We start from the raw sequence: 24,062 nt of genomic DNA on the forward strand, positions 1-24,062 counted from the left end.
TTCAATAACAAATGTTGGTTTGGTCCAAAATAATCTATCGTTATATCCGAATAGCGGCGTTTTGTTCGTGCGTTCCAGACACTATCCGAAATAGTAAAGAAGTGTCACGCGCTTGGCGCAATTCGTGACAATAAAATTCTAAGTATTCCATTACCGTACTTCGAAGCACGTCAACCGCTGTTTAAAATCAATTTTTACGACATTTTTCTCGTAGAAAAGCGATAATATTCCGACAGGGAATCTCCTTTTCGGCAAACAGAGGAAAAAATCCCAAAGGCGGGGGCGGTCGGGGTCACGCGCATAAGCTAGTGTCTCTTGATGGGCCACTTGAGAAAGGCGATAATGTGTTTCAGCCTGGGGCTGGAATGACGACATTCTGTTTTTTCCCGGGCTCTGAGCGCCTATGGACGACGTGGGAAGTGTCACGTTAGAGCAGAGATCCTTAGTAAATGATAGAGATGGAAAAGAAGTTCAACAAATGGTCAGACAGGCCACTTCCTGTAAAGGAATCTCTCAGGTTTTGACCTGCCATTTGAGTTCTGTTATACTCACAGACACCATTCAAACAGTTTTAGAAAATGTAGGGTGTTTTCTATCCATATGTAATAAGTATATGCATATTCTAGTTACTGAGTAGGAGTGGTAACCAGATTAAATCGGGTATGTTTTTTATCCCGCCGTGTCAATGCTGCCCCCTAGCCCTAACAGGTTAAGAGGTCCAACTTAGTTACATAAGTAGCAGCACCAACAGTGTCAATACAGTCGTCCAGTCTGGGTAACGGGAAAGAATCTGGCAATGTGACAGAATTTACCTTTCGATAATCCGTACATAACCTGGACGTACCATCAGGTTTAGGAACCAGAATGCAAGGAGAACTCCAAGGGCTTGAACTTGGCGTGGCCAGGTCATTTTCCAACAAATATTTCACTTCATCCCTCATTATCTTCCTCTTAGAAGCATTGACACGATATGGGTGTTGCTTGATAGGGGCAGCATTTCCAACATTAATGTCATGTTCCAACACATTTGTGCGAGTAGGAACGTCATTAAAGAGACATGGAAAACTGTGGAGTAGCCTCACAATATCGTCGGCCTGTCCTTCCGTTAAATGAACCAGACCTGACTGGAGAGACATCAGCATTTCTGAGTTGGGCAATCTAACACACTGCTGCTGAGTATTGCGCAACTCCAATCCATCTCCATCAACATCATCAATATGACAGTCCACTATCATAGCCGTAGAAGCAGCAGAAATAGCAGTAACTTCCGCTGTGGTTGAACCATCTACCTGGGTGATGGGTCGGGTTTGGTATGCTTTCAACATGTTAATTTGGCACACACGAGATTGTCGTTTTCTATCAGGAGTTTGAAGCACATAATCAGTTTCACTTAACTTCTTTTCAATCAAATAAGGACCAGAGAAACGAGCTGACAGTGAAGATCCTGGAACAGGCAATAACACCAGCACTTGGTCACCTGGCTGTAGTGGACGAGAAACAGCCTGTTTATCATAGTGTCTTTTCATACTTGTTTGTGAGGAAGACAGAGCTTCCTTAGCGAGAGCACAGGCTTGGTGTAGGCGCTCACGAAAGCGACTAACGTAGTCCAACACATTCTCTTCTTCCGTACACAACTCTTGGGACAAAAACTGTTCTTTAACCTCTATGGGACCGGCGGGACGAATTCGTCCCACCTACGTAACAGCCACTGCCAGCCTGTGGCGCGATTTTCAAAATCTTAAAAATCCTATTACTTCAATTTCTCAAACATATGACTATTTTACAGCCATTTAAAGATAAGACTCTCGTTAATCTAACCACACTGTCCGATTTCAAAAAGGCTTTACAACGAAAGCAAAACATTAGATTATGTCAGCAGAGTACCAAGCCAGAAATAATCAGACACCCATTTTTCAAGCCAGCATATAATGTCACCAAAACCCAGAAGACAGCTAAATGCAGCACTCACCTTTGATGATCTTCATCAGATGACAACCCTAGGACATTATGTTATACAATACATGCATGTTTTGTTCAATCAAGTTCATATTTATATCAAAAACCAGCTTTTTACATTAGCATGTGACGTTCAGAACTAGCATACCCCCGCAAACTTCCGGGGAATTCGCTAACATTTTACTAAATTACTCACGATAAACGTTCACAAAAAGCATAACAATTATTTTAAGAATTATAGATACAGACCTCCTCTATGCACTCGATATGTCCGATTTTAAAATAGCTTTTTGGTGAAAGCACATTTTGCAATATTCTAAGTACATAGCCCAGGCATCACGGGCTCGCTATTTAGACACCCGGCAAGTTTAGCACTCACCATAATCATATTTACTATTATAAAAATGTCATTACCTTTTGTTGTCTTCGTCAGAATGCACACCCAGGACAGCTACTTCAATAACAAATGTTGGTTTGGTCCAAAATAATCCATCGTTATATCCGAATAGCGGCGTTTTGTTCGTGCGTTCCAGACACTATCCGAAATAGTAAAGAAGTGTCACGCGCTTGGCGCAATTCGTGACAATAAAATTCAAAGTATTCCATTGCCGTACGTCGAAGCATGTCAACCGCTGTTTAAAATCTATTTTTACGTCATTTTTCTCGTAGAAAAGCGATAATATTCCGACAGGGAATCTCCTTTTCGGCAAACAGAGGAAAAAATCCCAAAGGCGGGGGCGGTCGGGGTCACGCGCATAAGCTAGTGTCTCTTGATGGGCCACTTGAGAAAGGCGATAATGTGTTTCAGCCTGGGGCTGGAATGACGACATTCTGTTTTTTCCCGGGCTCTGAGAGCCTATGGAAGACGTGGGAAGTGTCACGTTAGAGCAGAGATCCTTAGTAAATGATAGAGATGGCAAAGAAGTTCCAGAAATGGTCAGACAGGCCACTTCCTGTAAAGGAATCTCTCAGGTTTTGACCTGCCATTTGAGTTCTGTTATACTCACAGACACCATTCAAACAGTTTTAGAAAATTTAGGGTGTTTTCTATCCATATGTAATAAGTATATGCATATTCTAGTTACTGAGTAGGAGTGGTAACCAGATTAAATCGGGTATGTTTTTTATCCAGCCGTGTCAATGCTGCCCCCTAGCCCTAACAGGTTAAGGACTTTCATTGGTCCTCTCACTGTGTGACCAAACACTAGTTCAGCTGGGCTGAACCCTAGGGACTCCTGTACAGTTTCACGAGCAGCAAACAAAACTAGAGGAACTCCCTCATCCCAATCTTTCTCAGATTCCAAACAATATTTACGTAGCATAGACTTCAGTGTCTGATGCCATCGTTCAAGCGCACCCTGAGACTCTGGGTGATATGCGCTTGATACACGGTGCGCAACTGACAAGGATTTTAACACCTGCTTGAAGAGCTTTGACAGGAAATTTGTACCTTGATCAGTTTGTACCACCTTAGGTAACCCGAATGTCGTGAAGAACTTAATTAAGGCTTTACTCACCACTGGAGCTGTAATCCTTCTCAGAGGAATGGCTTCGGGGTATCTTGTTGCCATACACATTATCGTTAACAGAAACTGGTTACCCGATTTTGTCTTCGGTAACGGTCCAACACAATCAACCACCACATGTTCAAATGGTTCACCTATGACAGGTATAGGACAAAGAGGAGCGGGAGGAATAACCTGATTTGGTTTTCCTGTAACCTGACATGTGTGACATGTCCGACAGAACTGAGCCACATCTTGTTTTAAACCTGGCCAAAAGAAATGTCCAAGGATCCGATCATAAGTCTTTGTGATTCCTAAATGACCAGACCACTGGTGATCATGAGCAAGGGATAACACATTGTGTCGAAAGGCTGTAGGAATCACTATTTGGTAAACAGCATTCCAATCTCCCTCCGCGCCACCATGGGATGTCCATTTACGCATGAGGAGATTACCATCAAGAAAGTAAGCCACATTCTTCTTCTTTACCTCTTCCAATGAGACAACACTAGAAAAACATTTAGCAAGCTTGTTGTCAACCTTCTGGTTAGCAATCAGCTGCTCACGAGTGACTGGTAACTGTATTGCCTCAGCAATAAGTTCAACATACTTCGATTCTTCCCTTGTCTGTTTGTCAGAGGTGATCAGCTTCGCAGAGGTAGTACACAACCCATCCTCTTGATCATCTTCTTTGAACAGAACAGTGTTCGACAAATCTATCACGTCACCCACTTGTCTTGCCTGAGCACGAGTGACAGCACAAGCGGGGAACACATGGGGATAACTCTGTGCCAACTCATTGGAGAGAGAGTGGTCACTTTTATCCAACACTTCCAATACGGGTACTACCTTTCCTCCAGCAATATCGTTACCCATTATAAAGGTCACACCTTTTACTGGCAACATAGGACGTACCCCCACTCTGAATATTCCACTGATCAACTCAGAGTGTACATTCACAAAGTGCAACGGCACTGGGACAAAACCCATTTCAATACCCTGAACTAACACACTGGAACCACAGTATGTATTGTCGGATAAGGGCAACACATCAGACAATATAAATGACTGTGCCGCACCAGTATCTCTAAGGATTTTAACAGGACGCTGAGATGCTTCGTCATTCGCTATGGACACAAACCCCTCGAAAATGAACGGTTCGTAACTGCGGTCGGGTACTGAGACTTTCAAACTACATTTACCCTGAGGCACTGGTTTCGTTTCAGACCTCACAACAGTACGAATTAGCCCAACACCTGTCGGCGGCTTTGCACGAATAGGCATCCCTTGTTTGCGTTTTAGTAGGAAGCAATCATTAATCATATGTCCCACTTTATGACAATAGAAACAGGGACGCTCATTTTTCTGGCGTGCTTGATATACTGTGGGCCGACCAGGACTAAAAGTAGGCAACTCAGTAGCTCTACTCTCAGTATGAGCCGAAAACACACTCTTGTGCGTCAACACAAACTCGTCTGCCAACACAGACGCTTCTGACAGGGAGGATACTTTCTGTTCATTTAGGTATACTACAATGCGTTCGGGTAAACAATTTTTAAACTCTTCCAACAAAATTAACTCCCGGAGAGAGTTGAAATCAGTTACCTTACTAGCAGCATGCCATTTATCAAACAGATTTCCCTTGTCTCTAGCAAACTCCACATAAGTCTTATTAGAAGACTTTCTATGAGACCTAAATCTCTGTCGGTATGCCTCAGGCACAAGCTCATAAGTGCGAAGAACGGTAGCTTTGACCACTTCATAGTTCAAACTATCTTCCAGAGGTAGCGCTGATAAAACCTCTTGGGCTTTACCAGTTAATTTACATTGTAGCAATAAACACCATACTTCTTCATGCCATTTCAAGGCTACAGCTATACGTTCAAACACACAAAAATAGGAGTCAACCTCTGACTCTCTAAACAAAGGTACTAAGGCAATCTGCCTACTAATGTCAAACGTGTTGGAAGCTACAGCTGGTGAGGACGACTCACTAACAGGCACAGTAGGAACGAAGGCTAGCCTCGCTGTCTCTACTTCCAGTTCCATTTGGCGCATTTTGAAATCCATCTGCCACTGTTCTCTTTCTTTTTCAGCCTCTATTTTACAGATTTCCAACTGCCGCTGTTCTCTTTCTTTTTCAGCCTCTATTTTACAGATTTCCAACTGCCGCTGTTCTCTTTCTTTTTCAGCCTCTATTTTACAGATTTCCAACTGCCGCTGTTCTCTTTCTTTTTCTGCCTCTATTTTACAGATTTCCAACTGCCGCAGTTCTCTTTCATTTTCTGCCTCAAGTTTACACATTTCTAACTGGAGATTTTCTCGCCTAATTTGGGCTCTCTCTTCTGCCTCCAGTTGAAACTGTATAGAACGGACATCCCTTCTGGCATCACCAGTTGACAGTGGGGAGAGTGGATCAAAACGGGGCAATGTAGCTGGAGCTTTAGCCTCGCCTTCGGTCTCAGACACCGACGGGCTTACAGGAGCAGCAACATCCCCTACAGGGGTAGTAGGCTCAGGCAGCGGTAACACAAGCACCTGCTCTTTCAACAATACATTTAACACTAGTTTCTTAACCTCCGCCTTAACTAAATTGTGAGAAATAGACAATGAATAATGTTCTGCCAAGGTCATTAAATCAATTTTACGACATTTATTAAACACCTCCCACAAAGGGTTATCCAAAAAGGATTTCAACTCAAAAGTAGCCATCTTGAACTACTACCAAACACAAGAGCCAACAAATAGCAAACACTAATGCTTATGACGCTCAACACTGACTAACCACACAATAACAATCTGCATGAGCGGTATGGGCGTCAGTAATGACAGATCCCGGATGAGCCCCCACTTATGTTACGAACCTCTTTGGCCCAGCGGTCTAGGGGGGATGGATACGAGACCCGTAACATAAATCATGCAAATTATAATCGTGACATGTAACAGTGAGAACCAAAAACCACAGACAACTGAAATCTACCGTCAAACTCAAAAGGTTTATTTTAAACACACGGTAAAGGGGTGTGGGAAAAGGGGCTGAGCTGGACCCAAGCAACGAAACAATAATCCAAAACCACCCCTAAGCTAGACTAGCCTATTTCAACAACAGCTAGCTAACTAACCAAAAATACAGTGGGTGGTCCGCCCAGTTCTAACTAGGGTACTTAGACACAGTATTCCTACGGGTAATGTATGCCCATGGGCGACTTGTCTTGGTACCCCCTTTTCCCACCAAACAAACAAACAGTCAAATAACAAAACAATACTCACAGGATTACCGGACAAATGTGACATGTAGTTTGCAAAAACAAAAGAGATCAATACAGAGAGAGAGAGACACAGGGAGATAGAGATTGGACACAAGAGCGAATGAGCACAAAGATTGATCACAGAGTGAGAATGAGCTCGCGAGATAAAAATGAGCTTGCGAGATAAAAATGAGCTCGCGAGATAAAAATGAGCTGGGGAGAAAACAACTGACTGGGTTTTTAAACCAAGGGAAAGGGACTGTGATTGGTTGAGGGAGAAGGAACAGGTGTCTTCTGATTGGGGACTGATGATTGTCACCTGTGAGGGGAGAAGGAGAGAAAAGAAACACACAGGATACACACTTGTATCCGTAACAGTCCTGCTCTATCCCAGGGTTAGTTTATCAGAAGACTGAGACAGGTTGTCCTCTAACTTTTTACCTGGGTTTGCTCTTTGCCCCAGTCCCTGTCGGCGACAAGCATACCCATAACATGATGCTGCCGACACAATACTTGAAAATACAGAGGGTTTCACTCTGTTGTATTGGATTTGACCCAAACCTGTTGTTTTTTATTTCACCTAAAAAGTGAATTTCTTTGCTGTGTTGTCTTGCAGTATTACTTAACAGGCTTGTTGCAAACAGAACGGATAATTTGAAGTGGATATTTTTTAACACAGCCTTCACTTTGTAATACAGGCCAATAATGTTGAGTGAATGCTCTGTATTTTCACGTTTTAAGGTTGCAAAATCATGTTATGGGTATGCTTGTCACTTTCAGGGACTGGGTAGTTCGTGAAGATTAAAATAAAAATGAAAGGAGCAAAGCCCAGGTACAAAGTTAAAGAAAAACCTCCCGTAGTCTTTTGAAAACCCTGGGGAGTTTTATTTTTCAGCAGAACAATTACACCCATTACACAATTACACCCAAAGACACACCAGAGTGGCTTTCAAAGAGATGTTGAGTGTTCCTGAATGGTCCATTCTCAGTCTGCAATCAAAAACAATGTATATAGACTGAGTGTACAAAACATTTTAGAGCTGCTCTTTCCATGACATAGACTGAACAGGTGAATCCAGCTGAAAGCTATAATCCCTTTTTGATGTCACTTGTTAAATCCCCTTCAATCATTGTAGATGAAGGGGAGGACACAGGTTAAATAAGGATTTTGAAGCCTTGAGACAATTTAGACATGGATTGTGTATGTGTGCTTTTCTGAGGGTGAATAGGCAAGACAAAAGATCTAAGTGCCTTTGAAGAGGGTATGGCAGTAGGTGCCAGGCGCACCGGTGTCAAGAACTAAAACACTGCTGGGTTTTTCACATTCAACAGATTCCTGTGAGATCTTTCAAATGAAAGTGTGGGTTCACAGCTCCAATCCAGATGTGTTGGTCATTACTGAGTACGTGATTAAGGAAGAGTGTTTTGAATGCTGATGTTAACCTTTCTGGTTATAACCTTTTTCGGCAAGACAGATCTTCCAAAGGAGGGGGAGAGTCAATCTTTACCAAGGATCACCTTCAGTGCTCGGTCGTCTCCACCAAGTCTGTCACCAAACAATTTGATTAGCTGGTTTTAAGCATTACACTTTCAAATAGCTATTTTTTGACTGTTGCTGGGTGCTATCGTCCTCCATCAGCACCAGCCTGTACCTTAAGCTCTCTCCTGGCCCCTTACACTGAGTCTGAATTTGTCCTGCTAGGTGACCTAAACTGGGACATGCTTTAAATGGGAAAGCAATGGGACTCCCTAAATGTTTCTCAAATTATTACCAATCCCACAAGGTATGACTCAAAACAACCAGAAAAGGCTACTCTCCTCGAAGTTATCCTCACAAATAATCCTGATAGGTATCAGTCTGGTGGTTTCTGTAATGACCTTGGTGATCACTGTGTTACAGCCTGTGTTCGTAATGGCTGCTCAGTGAAATGACTTGTCCTGATTTGTCATAGACCCTTGCTAAAAAACTTTAATGAGCAAGCCTTCCTTCATGAACTGGCCTCTGTAAAATGATATAGTATCAGCTTGATCCCCTCTGTCGAAGACGCTTGGACCTTCTTTTTTGATATTTTCAGTGGTATTGTTAACAAACATGCCCCCATAAAGAAAATGAGAATTAGAAACATGTTCAGCCCCTGGTTCGACCGTCATCTTGAGAGTTACTCCTTCTCAATAATTGCATTTGGAAAAAGGCTCAGCACACGCATACTCAGGCTGACTGGCTGTCGTTCAGGCAAAAGAGAAATAAGTGCCCTCAGGCTATCCGGAAGGCCAAAGTTAGTTACTTTAAGGAGCAGTTATGTCTCTGTGGGTCTAACCCCAAGAAGTTCTGGAAAACGGTTAAAGACCTGGAGAATAAACCGTCCTCCTCACAGCTGCCCATGTCCCTTAATGTTGATGATGTGGTTGTTACTGACAAGAAGCACATGGCTGAGCTCCTTAGTCACCACTTCATTAAGTCAGGATTCCTATTTGACTCAGCCATGCCTCCTTGCCCGTCCAACATTTCCTCAACTCCCATCCCTTCTAATGCGACTATCCCCGATGCTTCTCCCTCTTTTTACCTGCCCCGCTACAAAGTTTCTCCCTGCAGGCAGTCACTGAGTTTGAGGTGCAAAAGGAGCTCCTTAAGCTTGACCCCCCAAAGAAATCTGGGTCAGATGGTTTAGACCCTTTCTTCTTTAAGGTTGCTGCCCCTATCATCGCCAAGCCTATCTCCAACCTTTTTAACCTGTCTCTCCTTTTTGGGGAGGTTCCCATTGTTTGGAAGGCAGCCACGGTTCATCCTTTATTTAAAGGGGGAAATCAAGCTGATTCTAACTGTCTATTTTGCCCTTTTGTCAAAAGTTTTGGAAAAACGTGTCAATAATCAACTGCCTGGCTTTCTTGATGTCTATAGTATTCTCTCGGGTATGCAATCTGGTTTCCGCTCAGGTTATGGATGTGTCACTGCAACCTTAAAGGTCCTCAATGATGTCACCATTGCCCTTGATTCTAAGAAATATTGTGCCGCTATTTCTATTGACTTGGCCAAAGCTTTTGATACGGTAGACCCTTCCATTCTTGTGGGCCAGCTAAGGAGTATTGTTGTCTATGAGGGGTCTTTGGCCTGGTTTGCTAACTACCTCTCTCAAAGAGTGCAGTGTATAAAGTCAGAAAAGCTGCTGTCTCAGCCACTGCCTGTCACCAAGGGAATACCCCAAGGATCGATCCTAGGCCCCATGCTCTTCTCAATTTACATCAACAACATAGCTCAGGCAGTAGGAAGCTCTCTCATCCATTTATATGCAGAAGCTTTCTTACCAGGCTCTGTCGCAGCCGGCCGTGACCCGGAGACCGTTGGGGTGGCACACAATTGGCCCAGTATCGTCCGGGTTAGGTGAGGGTTTGGTCGGCAGGGATGTCTTTGTCCCATCGCGCACTAGCAACTCCTGTGACGGGCCAGGCGCAGTGCACGCTGACACGGTTGCCAGGTGCACGGTGTTTCCTCCAACACATTGCACATTGGTGTGGCTGGCTTCCGGGTTAAGTGGGCATTGTGTCAAGAAGCAGTGCGGCTTGGTTGGGTTGTGTTTCAGGGGACGCACGGCTCTCGACCTTCGCCACTCCTGAGTCTGTACGGAAGACAAGACTGTAACTACCAATTGGATACCACGAAATTTGGGAGAAAAATGTGGGGAAAAAATATATTAAAAAAATATACCCTTAACCTTGTTCTTAACACCTCCAAAACAAAAGTAATGTGGTTTGGTAAGAAGAATGCCCTTCTCTCCACAGGTGTGATTACTACCTCTGAGGATTTAGAGCTTGAGGTAGTCACCTCATACAAGTACTTGGGAATATGGCTAGACAGTACACTGTCCTTCTCTCAGCACATATCAAAGCTGCCGGCTAAAGTTAAATCTAGACTTGGTTTCCTCTATCGTAATCACTCCTCTTTCACCCCAGCTGCCAAACTAACCCTGATTCAGATGACCATCCTACCCATGCTAGATTACGGAGACATAATTTATAGATCGGCAGGTAAGGGTGCTCTCGAGCGGCCAGATGTTCTTTACCATTCGGCCATCAGATTTGCCACCAATGCTCCTTATAGGACACATCACTGGACTCTATACTCCTCTGTAAACTAGTCATCTCTGTATACCCATCGCAAATCCCCCTGGTTGATGCTTATTTATAAAACCCTATTAGGCCTCACTCCCCTCTATCTGAGATATGTACTGCAGCCCTCATCCTCCACATACAACACACGTTTTGTCAGTAACATTCTGTTAAAGATCCCCAAAGCACACCCATCCCTGGGTCGCTCCACTTTCCAATTTGCTACAGCTAGCGACTGGAACGAGCTGCAACAAACACTCAAACTGGACATTTTTATCTCAATCTCTTCATTCAAAAACTCAATCATGGACACTCTTACTGACAGTTGTGGCTGCTTTGTGTGATGTATTGTTGTCTCTACATTCTTGCCCTTTGTGCTGCTGTCTGTGCCCAATAATGTTTGCACCATGTTTTGTGACGCTACCATGTTTTGTTTCTACCATGTTGTTGTTATGTTGTGTTGCTACCATGCTGTGTTGTCATGTGTTGCTGCCTTGCTATGTTGTTGTCTTAGGTCTCTCTTTATGTAGTGTTGACTCTCTTGTCGTGATGTGTGTTTTGTCCTATATTTATATTTTATTCATTTTTTGTATTTTTAATCCCAGCCCCCGTCCCTGGAGGAGGCCTTTTGCCTTTTGGTAGGGCGTCATTGTAAATAAGAATTTGTTCTTAACTGACTTGCCTAGTTAAATAAAGGTTAAATAAAAATAAAATCAAGAATGGTCCACCACCCAAAGGTCATCCAGCCAACATCACACAACTGTGGAAGCATTGGAGGTGACATGGGCCAGCATACCTGTGGAATGCTTTTGCCACATTGTAGAATCCATGCCACGACGAATTGAGGCTGTTCTGAGTGCTAAAGCGTAGGTGGAACTCAATATTAGAAATGTGTTCTTAATGTTTTGTACACTCAGTGTATGTTGCCATAAGAGTTGTGCAATGTTGATAGAATCTTATTCAAAAATTATTCACAACTGTAATGGCTGCCAAAGGTTCTTCTACCAAGTATTATCTCTGGGGTGTGAAGGCACACAATCAATAGATCTTCATTTTTCAAATATATATTTCTTTTTTACTTTGAAAGTGTTGAGTAGGTTGTGTTGATCGATAAAAAACGAAATCTAATTTAATCCCTTTTTAGATGTAATTTTTCGGCAGCAGAATGTGAAGACTTTCACTAGCCACTAGAAATGCTTCTTCACCTTCCCTTTCTAACAATATGCCAGGAAACTCTTTCTAATACTCTTAACACTTCTATGGTTGGCTCTGTTGCAGTTCTCCAGTGTGTTGCAGAATGTCCAGCCACTGAGGGAACAGACTCTGATGCTTGTACACGGCACAGCAGATGGTGAGTGACTAACTATGTTAAACCAAGAAAAAGGCCTCAGCAATGATCAGGGGTCAGTTATGTAGCTATTGTGTTGTTATTTACTATGTAGGACCAGTCTGCAGTGTGCGTCTTGCCAGACGGCACTTAAAACAGCAATAATCTAACAATTACAAAAACTGAAGAACCTTTAACAAAAATGACAGTTTTTATGAAATATAAGTTATTGAAAGAATCAGTCAATTTCCATTGTACAGAGAATGGTTTTGCCACAAAAAATCCCAATGTGTCACAAATGTTTCAAGTTACATCATGGTACTTTCATCTTCACCCTGTAATTTTTTCTGTCATTATGTGATCTTGCCGCTCTTCCCATGACGATTCAAGCAGAATTCTGCTGACACATTTTCTTATGCTTCTTTCAGCCAATGTCCACTTTCAGCATACTGCTGAGCTCATTAAGAACCTTGTGAAAGTTGGAGCAAACTACTCGATGCAGGTATGGAGAATGTCATTGCCCACTATACTGTAGAATACAGGTTCTGTATAGGTACACTAGATTAATTAAGCCATAAGTCTACCCAAGCTATGGTTGCTTTAAATGTATACTAACAGTAACAAAACTATGCAGTACCCTACCCATGCTATGTATGTACAGTATGTTACTGTAGTGTGTGTAGTACCATAAACATACAGTAACACCAGCCACAGCATATAGGGAAGGGCACTCAGCTTCTACTGCACTGGCTCAGATGACTGATGATTGGCTAAAATACATGGATAATACAATGATAGTTGGAGCTGTATTGTTAGATTTCAGTGCAGCCTTTGATGTTATTGATCAGAACTTGTTCTGGCTTTACGTCACCTGTCATAAAATGGTTGGAGAGTTACTTATCCAATAGAACCCAGAGAGTGTTCTTCAATGGAAGCTTCTCTAACATCAGATAAGGACAGTGCGGTATCCCTGAGGCCAGTTGCCTTGGGCCGTTACTCTTCTATATTTGTACAAATTATTTGCAACTTGTCTTACAAGAAGCTAAAAATTATTAGGTATGCTGATGATTGCACACTATACACATCAGCACCTACAGCCAGTGAACTCACTGAAACACTTAGTAAGGAGTTGGTAAATGTCAGAATTGGTCATTAAATGTCAGCAAGTGTCAGAATTGGTAAATAACAATAAACTGACCTTATATACATCTAAAACCAAAATCATTGTATTTGGTTCAAAGCGTTCTCTTAGACTTAAATCTCAACTGGAAATGTGCATAAAGGGTGAGACCATTGAGTTGAAGAAGCTGAACCCCTAGAAGTAACATTGGATGGTCAGTTATCATGGTCAAGTCATATTGACAAAGTTGAAGTGAAGATGGGGAGAGGTATGTCAGTTCTAAAAAGATGTTCTGCGTACAGGATCAACTGTACTAGTTGTTCAGGCTCTGATCTTGTCCCATCTTGATTACTGTCCGGTAATATGGCCAGGTCCTGCAAAGAAAGACCTAGCAAAGCTGTGACTGGCTCAAAACAAAGCAGCATGCCTTGTCTTAACTGCACACACAGAACTAACACCAAGAACATGAATGATAGTCTTTCATGGTTGAGGGTTGAGGAGAAATTGACTACTTCTCTTCTAGTCGTTTTAAGAAACATTTCTGTGATGAAAATGCCTAATCACTTCAAACAGACATACATACCCCACCAGACATGCCACTGTGGGTTTCTTCACTTGTGCCCAAACCAAAAACAGATTCAATGTGCTTCTCAGTTATCTGTAGAGCCATGTCATCATGGAATGCTCTGCCACCAGAGGTAACTCGGGCAAAAAGCAAGTTTAGCTTAAAAACAAACAGATAAAAAAACATTTTGTATCACAGAGCCTCTCTTCTTTCTAAAGATCTAATTTAACTGTACTGTATCTAAGAATATGAATATGTGCAGTATATATGAATAGTGTGTAAATAGTCAATTTATTGTCTCTTGGTGTCTCTCCAATATATAACTCATATTTAAATTGAATTTTGAATGTAATTTAATATGTTGTTCCAATCTATAACTGTTCTGTACTTTGTCATGTATTTGTACGTTTTATGTGGACCTCAGGAAGAGTAGCTGTTTCATGTGCAGTAGCAAATGGGGATCCTAATAAGCTAACCTAAACTGTGATGAGAAGAGAGTATTTACACACATCCATAAAGTAGTAGTAAATATAAGTATACTGTCTTTTCACTAATGCCGCTGTGCACATGTTGTGGTCATGTTGTGCTCATTGTTGTGGTGTTCCAGATCTATCCAGATGAGGGTCATTTCCTGTCCCAGAGAAGTAGGCTGCACCTCTTTGCCTCGCTCACCAGCTTCTACAGGGAGTGTCTCAAGGAAGAGATCCTACCGCTGCCCGATGATGATGAGGAGGAGGAAGAGTAGGAGTAGGATGTGGTGGAGACCTTTGGCAGGACTTTTGCAGGACTTCCTCACTGTAAAAAATTGCTGAAGCCTGCACAAAAGGCTGGTGGCTTTTGGACCAAGTGTTAAGACAGAGGTGGACAGTGAGAGTTGCGGCGTGTGTGTGGGTATGTGCGTGTGTGTGCAAATTGCATTGCTTGTGTTAGTTGGAGAGAGAGTTTGATAGTGTTTGTGCGTGTGCCTGCGCAATGTATGTTTGTGTGTGCATGTGTTTGCGGTCAGAGAACTCCCAAGGACACCTATCAAAGACAATGGACACCAGAATTGTCAAGACTACAAGTGGGAACTCTCACTTATCCAAAATGCCACTTCAATCTCCACCTCTGAGACTGGCCCCTCACGGCAAAGCACATAGCAGACTGCCTCCATCTCCGGCAGGAGCCATTAGGGTTTCAACATCCACACTTACAAGTGCATGGTTCTTTTCCCCTTTCAGCTTAACTTGTTTTGCCATGTTCGTTTTCATCGTGGTAGACATTGGAAGAGACAAACACATATGTACCCATTTTCAATTTTATCCTCTCTTTATTTTGGGGTTTTGATGCACACGGATATGATCCACTGCTCTTCAGAGAAATACTGTAGGCAATGCAAGTTCACCTTGACTGTGACGTTGTCCGCAAATAAGTGCAATTCCCGCTGAATGCTCTCATATTTGACCCCCATTGAAAATAAGTCCTTTGGGGCACACTTAATTGTACAAGGGTCTCATGTAGACATGTTCAATGCCTTATGAAGTGCTACATAAGACCACTTACTGGCATTCATATCCCTTAATTATTAGAAGCTTCACACTAACCTGTGTCAGCTCAGTTCTTTGAGATGCAACATGCCAGTGCAGTCTCAGAGACAGTTAATATCAGTTGTAATGTCAGGTCATAAACCAGTTATAATTCTAGTGAGTAGTGAGTGGTCACAAAGGCCATAAAATGACATTGTGTAGGGCTAAGTAAGGCGTTTGCATGTCTACAGGGGGACGCCTAAAGTGTTGCCGTATTTTGTACAGTACAATACAGCAGAGTGTGTACATACATATATTTTTTAGATATGTCAGATCTCATGGATAGGTTAGTCTATGGGAATGGAATGATTTGACATGTATGTCTTGTATATTTTTCAGTTTATTTTGGTTTTAGTAGATTTTTCTTCTTAGGGTGGATTTTGTAATGCTTGTTCATGTTAATTTTGTTGTTTTTGAAGGGGGGGGGGTGATGGTTTTGGGTTATTGTGATTGTCCTCCAGTGATGATTGTGAATAAAAAAACAGAAAAAAAAAGAATATATTACCATAAGGTATTCAGCACAAATTACATTCAACCACAGTGTTGTTAGTATTGATTGACAAAATAACAAATGATCCAGGCAATTATACTGTATTTCATCGGTTTGTTGACCTTGGACTCACCTTTGTGCCTGACGAGTTGAGTTGAGGGCCAATGAGGGCCTTGAGGCAGGATGGTTTATCAGTGTTGTGTTTAAAAGACTAAATGCTGCTCCCTGGGAGTGAGGAGGACACACTCCACCCAAGAACTGTAAATTGGATCTACACCAGGAGTGGGCAGCTGTGGTCCTAGAGAGCAACAAATTGCAGGCTTTTGTTCCAACCCAGCTCTACATATGTAAACCACTCATGGTGTGCGAGAGAGAGAGAGAGATGTTAATACCTCTTTGTAGAACAGCAACCAACATAATCTCAAAGTGTATTATGTGCAGTGTATTACGTGAAGCAGAACATGCAGCGATTAACAGTTCTTTATGGTGTCTGATTAACATATTTTGTGTAATTTTGTGGGACTTTATGGTAGTTTGCAGTACTTTTCAGTTGATTACCTGATGTTTTGCCCAAAAATTTTTATTTCTCTACTGAACAGTTTCCTACCAACAAACAAATTGGGAATCAAGGTAGCTAGAGTACAGATATATTGGTTTTATTCTAGCGTACATTATTTAGACAAATATACAAATACAATTCACTAAGGACATTTACTGTATGGTGAATGGGACATTTGTGTGTAATTCATTTGAGGCAAGCATTAATATACATGATCAACACTTCCGTAAAGCTGCACCATATGATGGATAGAATGGTAGACAATTCTTTCAGGGATATATTGAACATAAGTTGTGTTTTGTATAGGAGTCATGAACTTAGGCCGGGATTCAATCTGAAGCCTAGTTATACAGTAGCATGCTTTTAAAGGGTGGCCGGCACCAGAACGAATCAGTTGAACAGGCATTTGATTTCCAAACGGTGGCACCTTTTTTTCACGGGACCTCCTATATACATTTTTTTATGGGTTTTATAGTAAAGGCATGCAATTTAACTATAAAAATGTTTCATCTTTTAATGTGGCATGAACACAAAAGGTTACGATGTTTCCATCTGATTGCCAAACAAACCACTTAATAGGCTGCACATGAGTTTCAAGTTTGGGGAAGCGTACAATTTATCTTAACATTTCTACCGATCTGCGTGCCAGTTATGATTTTCATATGCACATTTTCGTGGAACAGTTGTATTTCAATAATGATCATTTTGTTTCTCAAAAGCATTGTGAGTTGGTTAATCATAAAAATCTGAATTAAAATGATAAATATCTAAAAGTTAAAATTAAACTAATGCGAGAGCGCCAGCCTCTGCCAAATGGACACATTGATACACCATGAACCATTGGCAGCTAAAGAAATGACCGTATGCATGGAGCTCAATGATATCCTATAGGCCAATGCAGCAGTAGGCCTGTAACTTCCATTGTCAACTAAGTAAAAAAAACATAAAACCGACAAATAAAAACAGTAGAAAATATCCTGATGAAAATGCAGGTTCTTTCAATTAAATTAATCTCTGTACTCTGCCTGTATACCTCCCTTTCTAAAGGACTTGACTTGAATTAACGAAGTGCAACATTGTATCAAATCACTCAACTGGGACCAGGTGAAGCAGTGGCTAGCGAACTTACAACATTGTATCAACTAACCTATCCCAAGCCTTCAGTTTCCCACACCAGAGAGCTTGGGACAGAGAGATGTTTTTGGGAAAAATGTTCAGGTATTTAAGGATGTTTCCAATGGATATATGCAATCATCAAATCATTATATTTTGCTCTTGCACACCGAGGCTTAGTGATTATCAAGGGGGAGAGTGTTGGAAAGAAAGCTATTATCATGTATGTAAAAAAAAAAAAAAAAAAACGGACTTTGAAGGACTTTCTGTGTGAGGTGAGGAAAACATGTATTAGTGGTGGACATGGTGAGTTAAGATAATCCGAAATCAGACATCTCCAAATGGGCACTATCGCGCACTCCCTCAACATTAAGAGGACAGAGAAACCAGACACATGCTCATTGCTCAAATTAAGCAATCCAAACAAAAGACAATGAAAATTGACAAAACTCGTAAATGATGGTTATGAAATTAACCAAAACTTGTTTCTCACAAGTGTAGCAGGTTGTGAACTCAGCAAACAACATTTCCACTCCGAGAATGGTAAATGACTGTAATTAATGCAGGCATTATTTATTTTTCTATTTTTTATTTTGCCTTTATTTAACTAGCCAAGTCAGGGCTGGGATTAAAACATATATATATTGTCATATTCGTGTATGTAGGTGGCAGGGAAGTCAGGCGCAGGAGAAACCAAGTTGGTTAAATATGGAGTATTTAATTAAAAACAAACTCCAAAACCAAAATACAAAATAAAATGGGTAAAGGATACCCGTCGCACACCTATACACAAACCCACGTAACATAACATTCAAACAATCACCGACAAGGACATGAGGGGAAACAGAGGGTTAAATACACAAGTAATTAATGGGATTGGAAACAGGTGTGATGGAAGACAAGACAAAACCAATGGATAATGAAAAACTGATCAATGATGGCTAGAAGACCGGTGACGTCGACCGCCGAGCACCACCCGTGCAAGGAGGGGCATCGACTTCGGTAGAAGTCGTGACATATATATATAGGACAAAACACACATCACTACAAGAGAGACACCACAACACTACATAAAGAGAGTCCTAAGACAACAGCATAGCATGGTAGCAAAACCACATGACAACAACATGGTAGCAACACAACATGGCAGCAGCACAACATGATAGCAGCACAAAACATGGTACAAACATTATTGGGCACAGACAACAGCACAAAGGCAAGAAAGGTAGTGAAACAGAAATGAATGTAACTAAATGACGGGGACTAATGTTACATTTACTACAGGTGACATATGTAATGGGGAATTAATAGAAAATAAACAATCAAAGGGGAAACAATTCACACAATGAAACAATGAATGTGCAAGAATTAGCGGGAGACAGCTAAGGCATTCTGGAGAGAGACGTGCCTATATCTTCGCCACACACCCCTTCACTTCTTCTTGTCTCAACATTATTCATTCAATTATAGATATGACACTTTATCTTCACACATATTTTAGATACTTTTCAATGACAGCTGCAACTCAATAATCAGCTAGGCCTATTGCCACGCGAGCTGCCCAAATTGTAGGCTTCCCAAATAGCCATGCACTGTTAATTTGAAACAATCCACAGCTCATTTTTTAAAGAAGCTCAGGATCCTCTGGTGAAGTATTTGAAGTATTTTATTTATTTTTGAATAGACAGGAGTAAATATATAATTTTGGCAAATGTATTTAATTTACTTTAAGCCAATTGGACGTGCTGCATATTCAAAAAGTAGTTTACCTTCGCACATTCATCAAATGAATTCCAGCATCTGAACACTGTGCACCCACCAACTTTCCTTCAATTCGCATGGCTGAAACGACACTACATGGCATGTACAGTTGAAGTTGGAAGTTTACATACACCTTAGCCAAATACATTTAAATAATTTTTTTCACAATTTCTGACATGTAATCCTTGTAAAAAATCCCTGTTTTAGGTCAGTTAGGATCACCACTTTATTTTAAGAATGTGAAATGTATTACCAAAATTGTAATAGAATAAAATAATATAATTCCACAATTTTCATTAGCATACAATGTAGCTCAATATTGAAATTATTTAGCTCGTCTTTGTGAAGGGTGTCAATCATTTCCGAACCCCACTGTATATACAATAAAGTGGCTCAGTTGGTAAAGCATGGCGCTTGCAACATCAGCTTGCGGGTTCTGCTGGGGCCGCCCATACAAAAATGTATGCACGCTAGGGATGAATATTTTCCAGAAAATCAACCAAGTCTCAATACCGGGAATAATTTATATTTATCCCAAGAGCCTTGGAAAACACCACAAAAACCGGAAGTGCCCATTTGAAACATTTAAAACCAAGATATGGTCACTATGACAGGGTTCTCCCAAAATAAGATTGCCGATATGCCACATTGCCGGCTTGGCTGTGCCACTATGTAAAGATTTCACAGCGAGTGGAACTGATATTTACTAATGATAGAATAACTTTGATTGCCAATGACATTGTTGTGAATTGAAAAACAGGCCGTTCTAATATTCCCGGGCATTATCACGTTCCTTAATTAATTCAGCAGTAAGCCTACCCTATCTCGACACAGAGTGCGCTCAGGACACACAGAGCGCACCCTGAGTATATGGCATTGTCGAATCATATAAACTTTGTAACGGCAGTCAAACAAAAGTCAAATGACCAAAATTGCTCAGCTTGCTAGTTAACCTCCAATGAATGACAGAATATCTCCTATTTGGCAAAATCAAGTTGATGATTATACAGATAGCAGATCAGCTCATGAATAACGGGGACATGAAGATATCTTAATGGGGACCAACTCTGTTAAAAATATCCATATCTACTCTCATACTATTTGTTGATCACACATTCTCTGAAATGATAATCTACATGACCACACACAACTATAGCATTAAATTGGTGTATTTGATTATTTTATGAGATTTCTTATTTTCTGTTTCACTGTTGGTTAATTAAAAAAAGTGTGTAATCAGTTGTTTGAAATGGTAATAGTTATTGAGTATTTACCCTGTAACCATCTTGCATATTTTTGATTGGTGGAATGTGAATTATTGAAAATGAGAGAACAGGAAGTAGCTGAGTTCATGCATCACAGTATCTGTGCTCAGTTGATGATTAAATCTATAAAATAGTAATCATTCTCCATTCAGTTTGAGTTCGCATAAAGTGGCAAACTCATTCCAGAGGGGGGTTTGTGGGTTTTCGCTCCTCCCTTGTACTTGATTGATGAATTAAAGGCAGTTAACCCACTGTTCCCCTGAAGACGTGGAGGGGTTGGGTTAAATGCGGAAGACACATTTCAGTTGAAGGTATTCAGTTGTACAACTGACTAGGTATCACCCTTTCCCTTTCCCTAATTGGTAAAGAACTCCCCTCACCTGGTTGTCTAGGTATTACTTGAAAGGAAAAAAAAAAAAAAAAACGCAGACACTAGGCCCTAAATGGAATGAGTTTGACACCCCTGACATTGATAGTCATCCATCCACCATTGAAAGAACTCTCAAACTACATTAGTATAACGGTTTGGATATGACCGAGTGAGTTTCAGTATAAGCAATGCTTTCAATTGCATTAGCCTATTTTATTCCAATATTTTCATCATCAGTTGATCATAAATAAGGTGAGTTTTCCTCTCTTTGCGCTTTTTCAAGTCCCAATGGCTGTTTCCTCATCTATTCACTCCGCTGCCGCCCCCAGCCGCCACGTTGTTCTCAACACCATTTTAAATCAATATAGCCTATAGTTAATTTTTTTTCAATCTGGATTTTTTTGGGGTTCGGCCTCATTTTAGAATATTCAGTTCTGATAAGAACTCTAAACTGTATTTAAGTCTTGTCTGCAGTCCAGCAGTGTCAATTTTGTGTGTACTTTGAATTTGTGGTGACTTTGTGTGAAGTAAATTCTCTAGACTAAAGGCTTCCATGTGACAACCTGATTGGATAATCTGCTATATATAAAATGTGTGGAAGGACCACCAGAGGGCAGGCTGGGCTCATAGATAGTAGCCCAACAAGGCATGTGAGACAAGGTAACCAGAGTCAATTAAGCACAGCTGACGGTACTAATGAGATATTCTCTTTCCCCTACAAGAGAGAGGATGGAACCAGCAAGAAGGGAGGAAGATAAACTATCTCTGGAGAATGGCTACGGAGAGAGAGGTGCTATCCAAGAAGATTCATTAAGACGGTGACGAATATGTGATTGTTGTTATAATTTGAAGATAACCGTAATGTGATCCTGTGTCATCTAAAGAAGACGTATGTTGTTCCTTTGGAGATTCTCATTGACTGTGTTGGAGTGTTTGTAGTGTCAGAAATCCCTCAATAGAGAACTGTGTTGAATCAAGAAAACCTACTCTGGACTCGTTTATTCCACCTTTCCACTTTAGAGTGACACCAAATGACTTGGTCCGCTCACATTGGTGGAGAATGTGGGCACTAGGTGGACGAGTGACACAAGGATAAGTGAGTAAATCAAGATTCTTCCAGTAGACAGAGGAACCATTCAAGAACGATGGACAACGCTCTACTACAACAGTTGATCACGGCACAGCAGACAACCATAGAACTCCTGCAACGACAGCTGAGTGGGCGAGAAGAACCTAGAGTGAAGCCAAGAGCGGCTGCTCACGCCATCTTACCTCGTCTCTCCAAGGAGGATGATATCGAGGCCTTCCTCATGACCTTCGAAAGGACGGCCACCTTGGAAGAGTGGCCGCCCACAGAATGGGCGAGCGCATTAGCCCCTCTTTTGACCGGGGTGGCCCAGGAAGCCTATTTTGACCTGGATTCCCACGAAGCTGCGGACTATGGGCGACTAAAAACCGAGATCCTATCCCGGTACCAGCTGACTGCCAGAGATAGAGCTGTAAAGTTCCATCAGTGGACCTATATGACTGACCAACCCGTCCGTGCCCAGATCTTCGCTCTAATACGACTGATGAAACAGTGGCTGGAACCCGGAAAGGGAGTAGGACATGTAATTGAGACCCTCGTTGTGGACAAGATATTGAGGGAATTACCCAGTGACTTAAAAAGGGTTGTGGGTCAAACCAACCCGTTGTCAGCCGACGACATAGCCCAGGCGGTGGAAACATACCGATCTACAGGGGAGTTGTTAAAAGGGGACAAGAAGGAACGGAAGGATTCTGCAAATCCCGTACCACGACTCGCCCCGGCACGTCCGCCACCGAAACCTCCAAACCCCCTCCGGAGGTGGGAGAAGTCATCCCCCACACAGCAGGGTCGGTGTTTTAAATGTCAGTCTCCAGACCATTATGCCTCACAATGTCCTAGCAAGGACGAGTCCATGGTCACGGAGTCATCGATGCCCATCCCGACGCATCCCGGTTCGAGAGGGCATGATCAACACTGTTGGTTAACAGAAATAGCCCCAGCCCCAGAGATTCCGGTTCGAGTAGAAGGACAAGATGTGGTTGCCATTCTCGACTCGGGAAGTATGGTTACGTTAGTAGAGGAGCAGATGGTGACCTCAGCAACACTGCTACCAGACAAAGTAGCCGTGTCCTGTATCCATGGAGACACCCACTATTACCCCACCGTGAATCTGTCTATTCTCACTCCGAAAGGAAGGTGTACAGTCAGGGCAGGGAAAGTACCCCAGCTGAAGGTGCCATTATTGATAGGGAGAGACTGTCCTCTATATAAAGAGCTGCGGCAGATGACGTTATGCATGGGAAGAAGGGGGACAGGAAAGAAGAAAAAAAACAAATCCAAGCCCGAGGTAGTAGTCCTACAAGGAGACGTAGCCTCGTCCTTGTCCTCTGGAGCAGAGGAAGAAATAGAGACCCAACGTTTACGACAGATATTCCAGGAAACCACCGATGAAGACACCTGCGAAGGGTTATACACGACGCAGGAAGGAAGGAGCAACCAGGCGCTAAGAGATATATTTGAAGCCCCATCCGAGGAGGGAACCTGGAAGGGATTCTCCTCAGTCACCCCTGGTGGGGATGGGGAACAACCTCCACACCCCTCTACCGAGGTTGACCTGCCCCAGGAATTAAAGGGACAGTTCGGCACCTCGCAGCATAGAGACCCAGACCTAAGGGAGGCCATGAGGAAGGTGAAGGTGATCGACGGGAGGAACGTCGACGGATCAGGTGAGCCCCCTCTTCCTTACTATTCAATCAGGCGGGGTCTCTTATATTGGGTCGTGCAACGAAGGGGGGAAATCCAGGAATTACTAATGGTGCCTAGACCATACAGGGATACAGTCCTACAGTTAGCCCATTCCCACGTCCTAGGAGGACACCTGGCACGAGACAAGACTATCGACAGAATCATGCAGAGATTCTATTGGCCCCGTGTCACCCGTGATGTGGCCAGGTATTGTAGGACGTGTGATCAATGTCAGCGTACAGCTCCACGGCCACACCTACGTAACCCTTTGATTCCTCTCCCCATCATAGAGACTCCCTTTGAACGCATAGCTATGGACCTCGTGGGACCCCTCCCAAAAT

The 24,062-nt window shown here is 42.2% G+C and overlaps 1 protein-coding gene across 1 annotated transcript in view; it reads left to right on the forward strand.

Moving 5' to 3' along the window:
• Positions 1–14,623, forward strand: part of LOC106586113 (inactive dipeptidyl peptidase 10) — a 217,751-nt gene extending 203,128 nt beyond the window's left edge. Inside the window, exons 24-26 of the mRNA XM_014172985.2 lie at positions 12,092–12,164; positions 12,569–12,642; positions 14,433–14,623. Of these exons, the coding sequence (XP_014028460.2) occupies positions 12,092–12,164; positions 12,569–12,642; positions 14,433–14,570 (285 nt within the window). The 3' untranslated portion in view covers positions 14,571–14,623. The remainder of the gene's footprint in view (positions 1–12,091; positions 12,165–12,568; positions 12,643–14,432) is intronic.
• Positions 14,624–24,062: the final 9,439 nt, after the last annotated feature.

Source organism: Salmo salar, chromosome ssa25 (genome assembly GCF_905237065.1).
Source record: "Salmo salar chromosome ssa25, Ssal_v3.1, whole genome shotgun sequence".
In the NCBI taxonomy this organism is placed as follows: domain Eukaryota; kingdom Metazoa; phylum Chordata; class Actinopteri; order Salmoniformes; family Salmonidae; genus Salmo; species Salmo salar.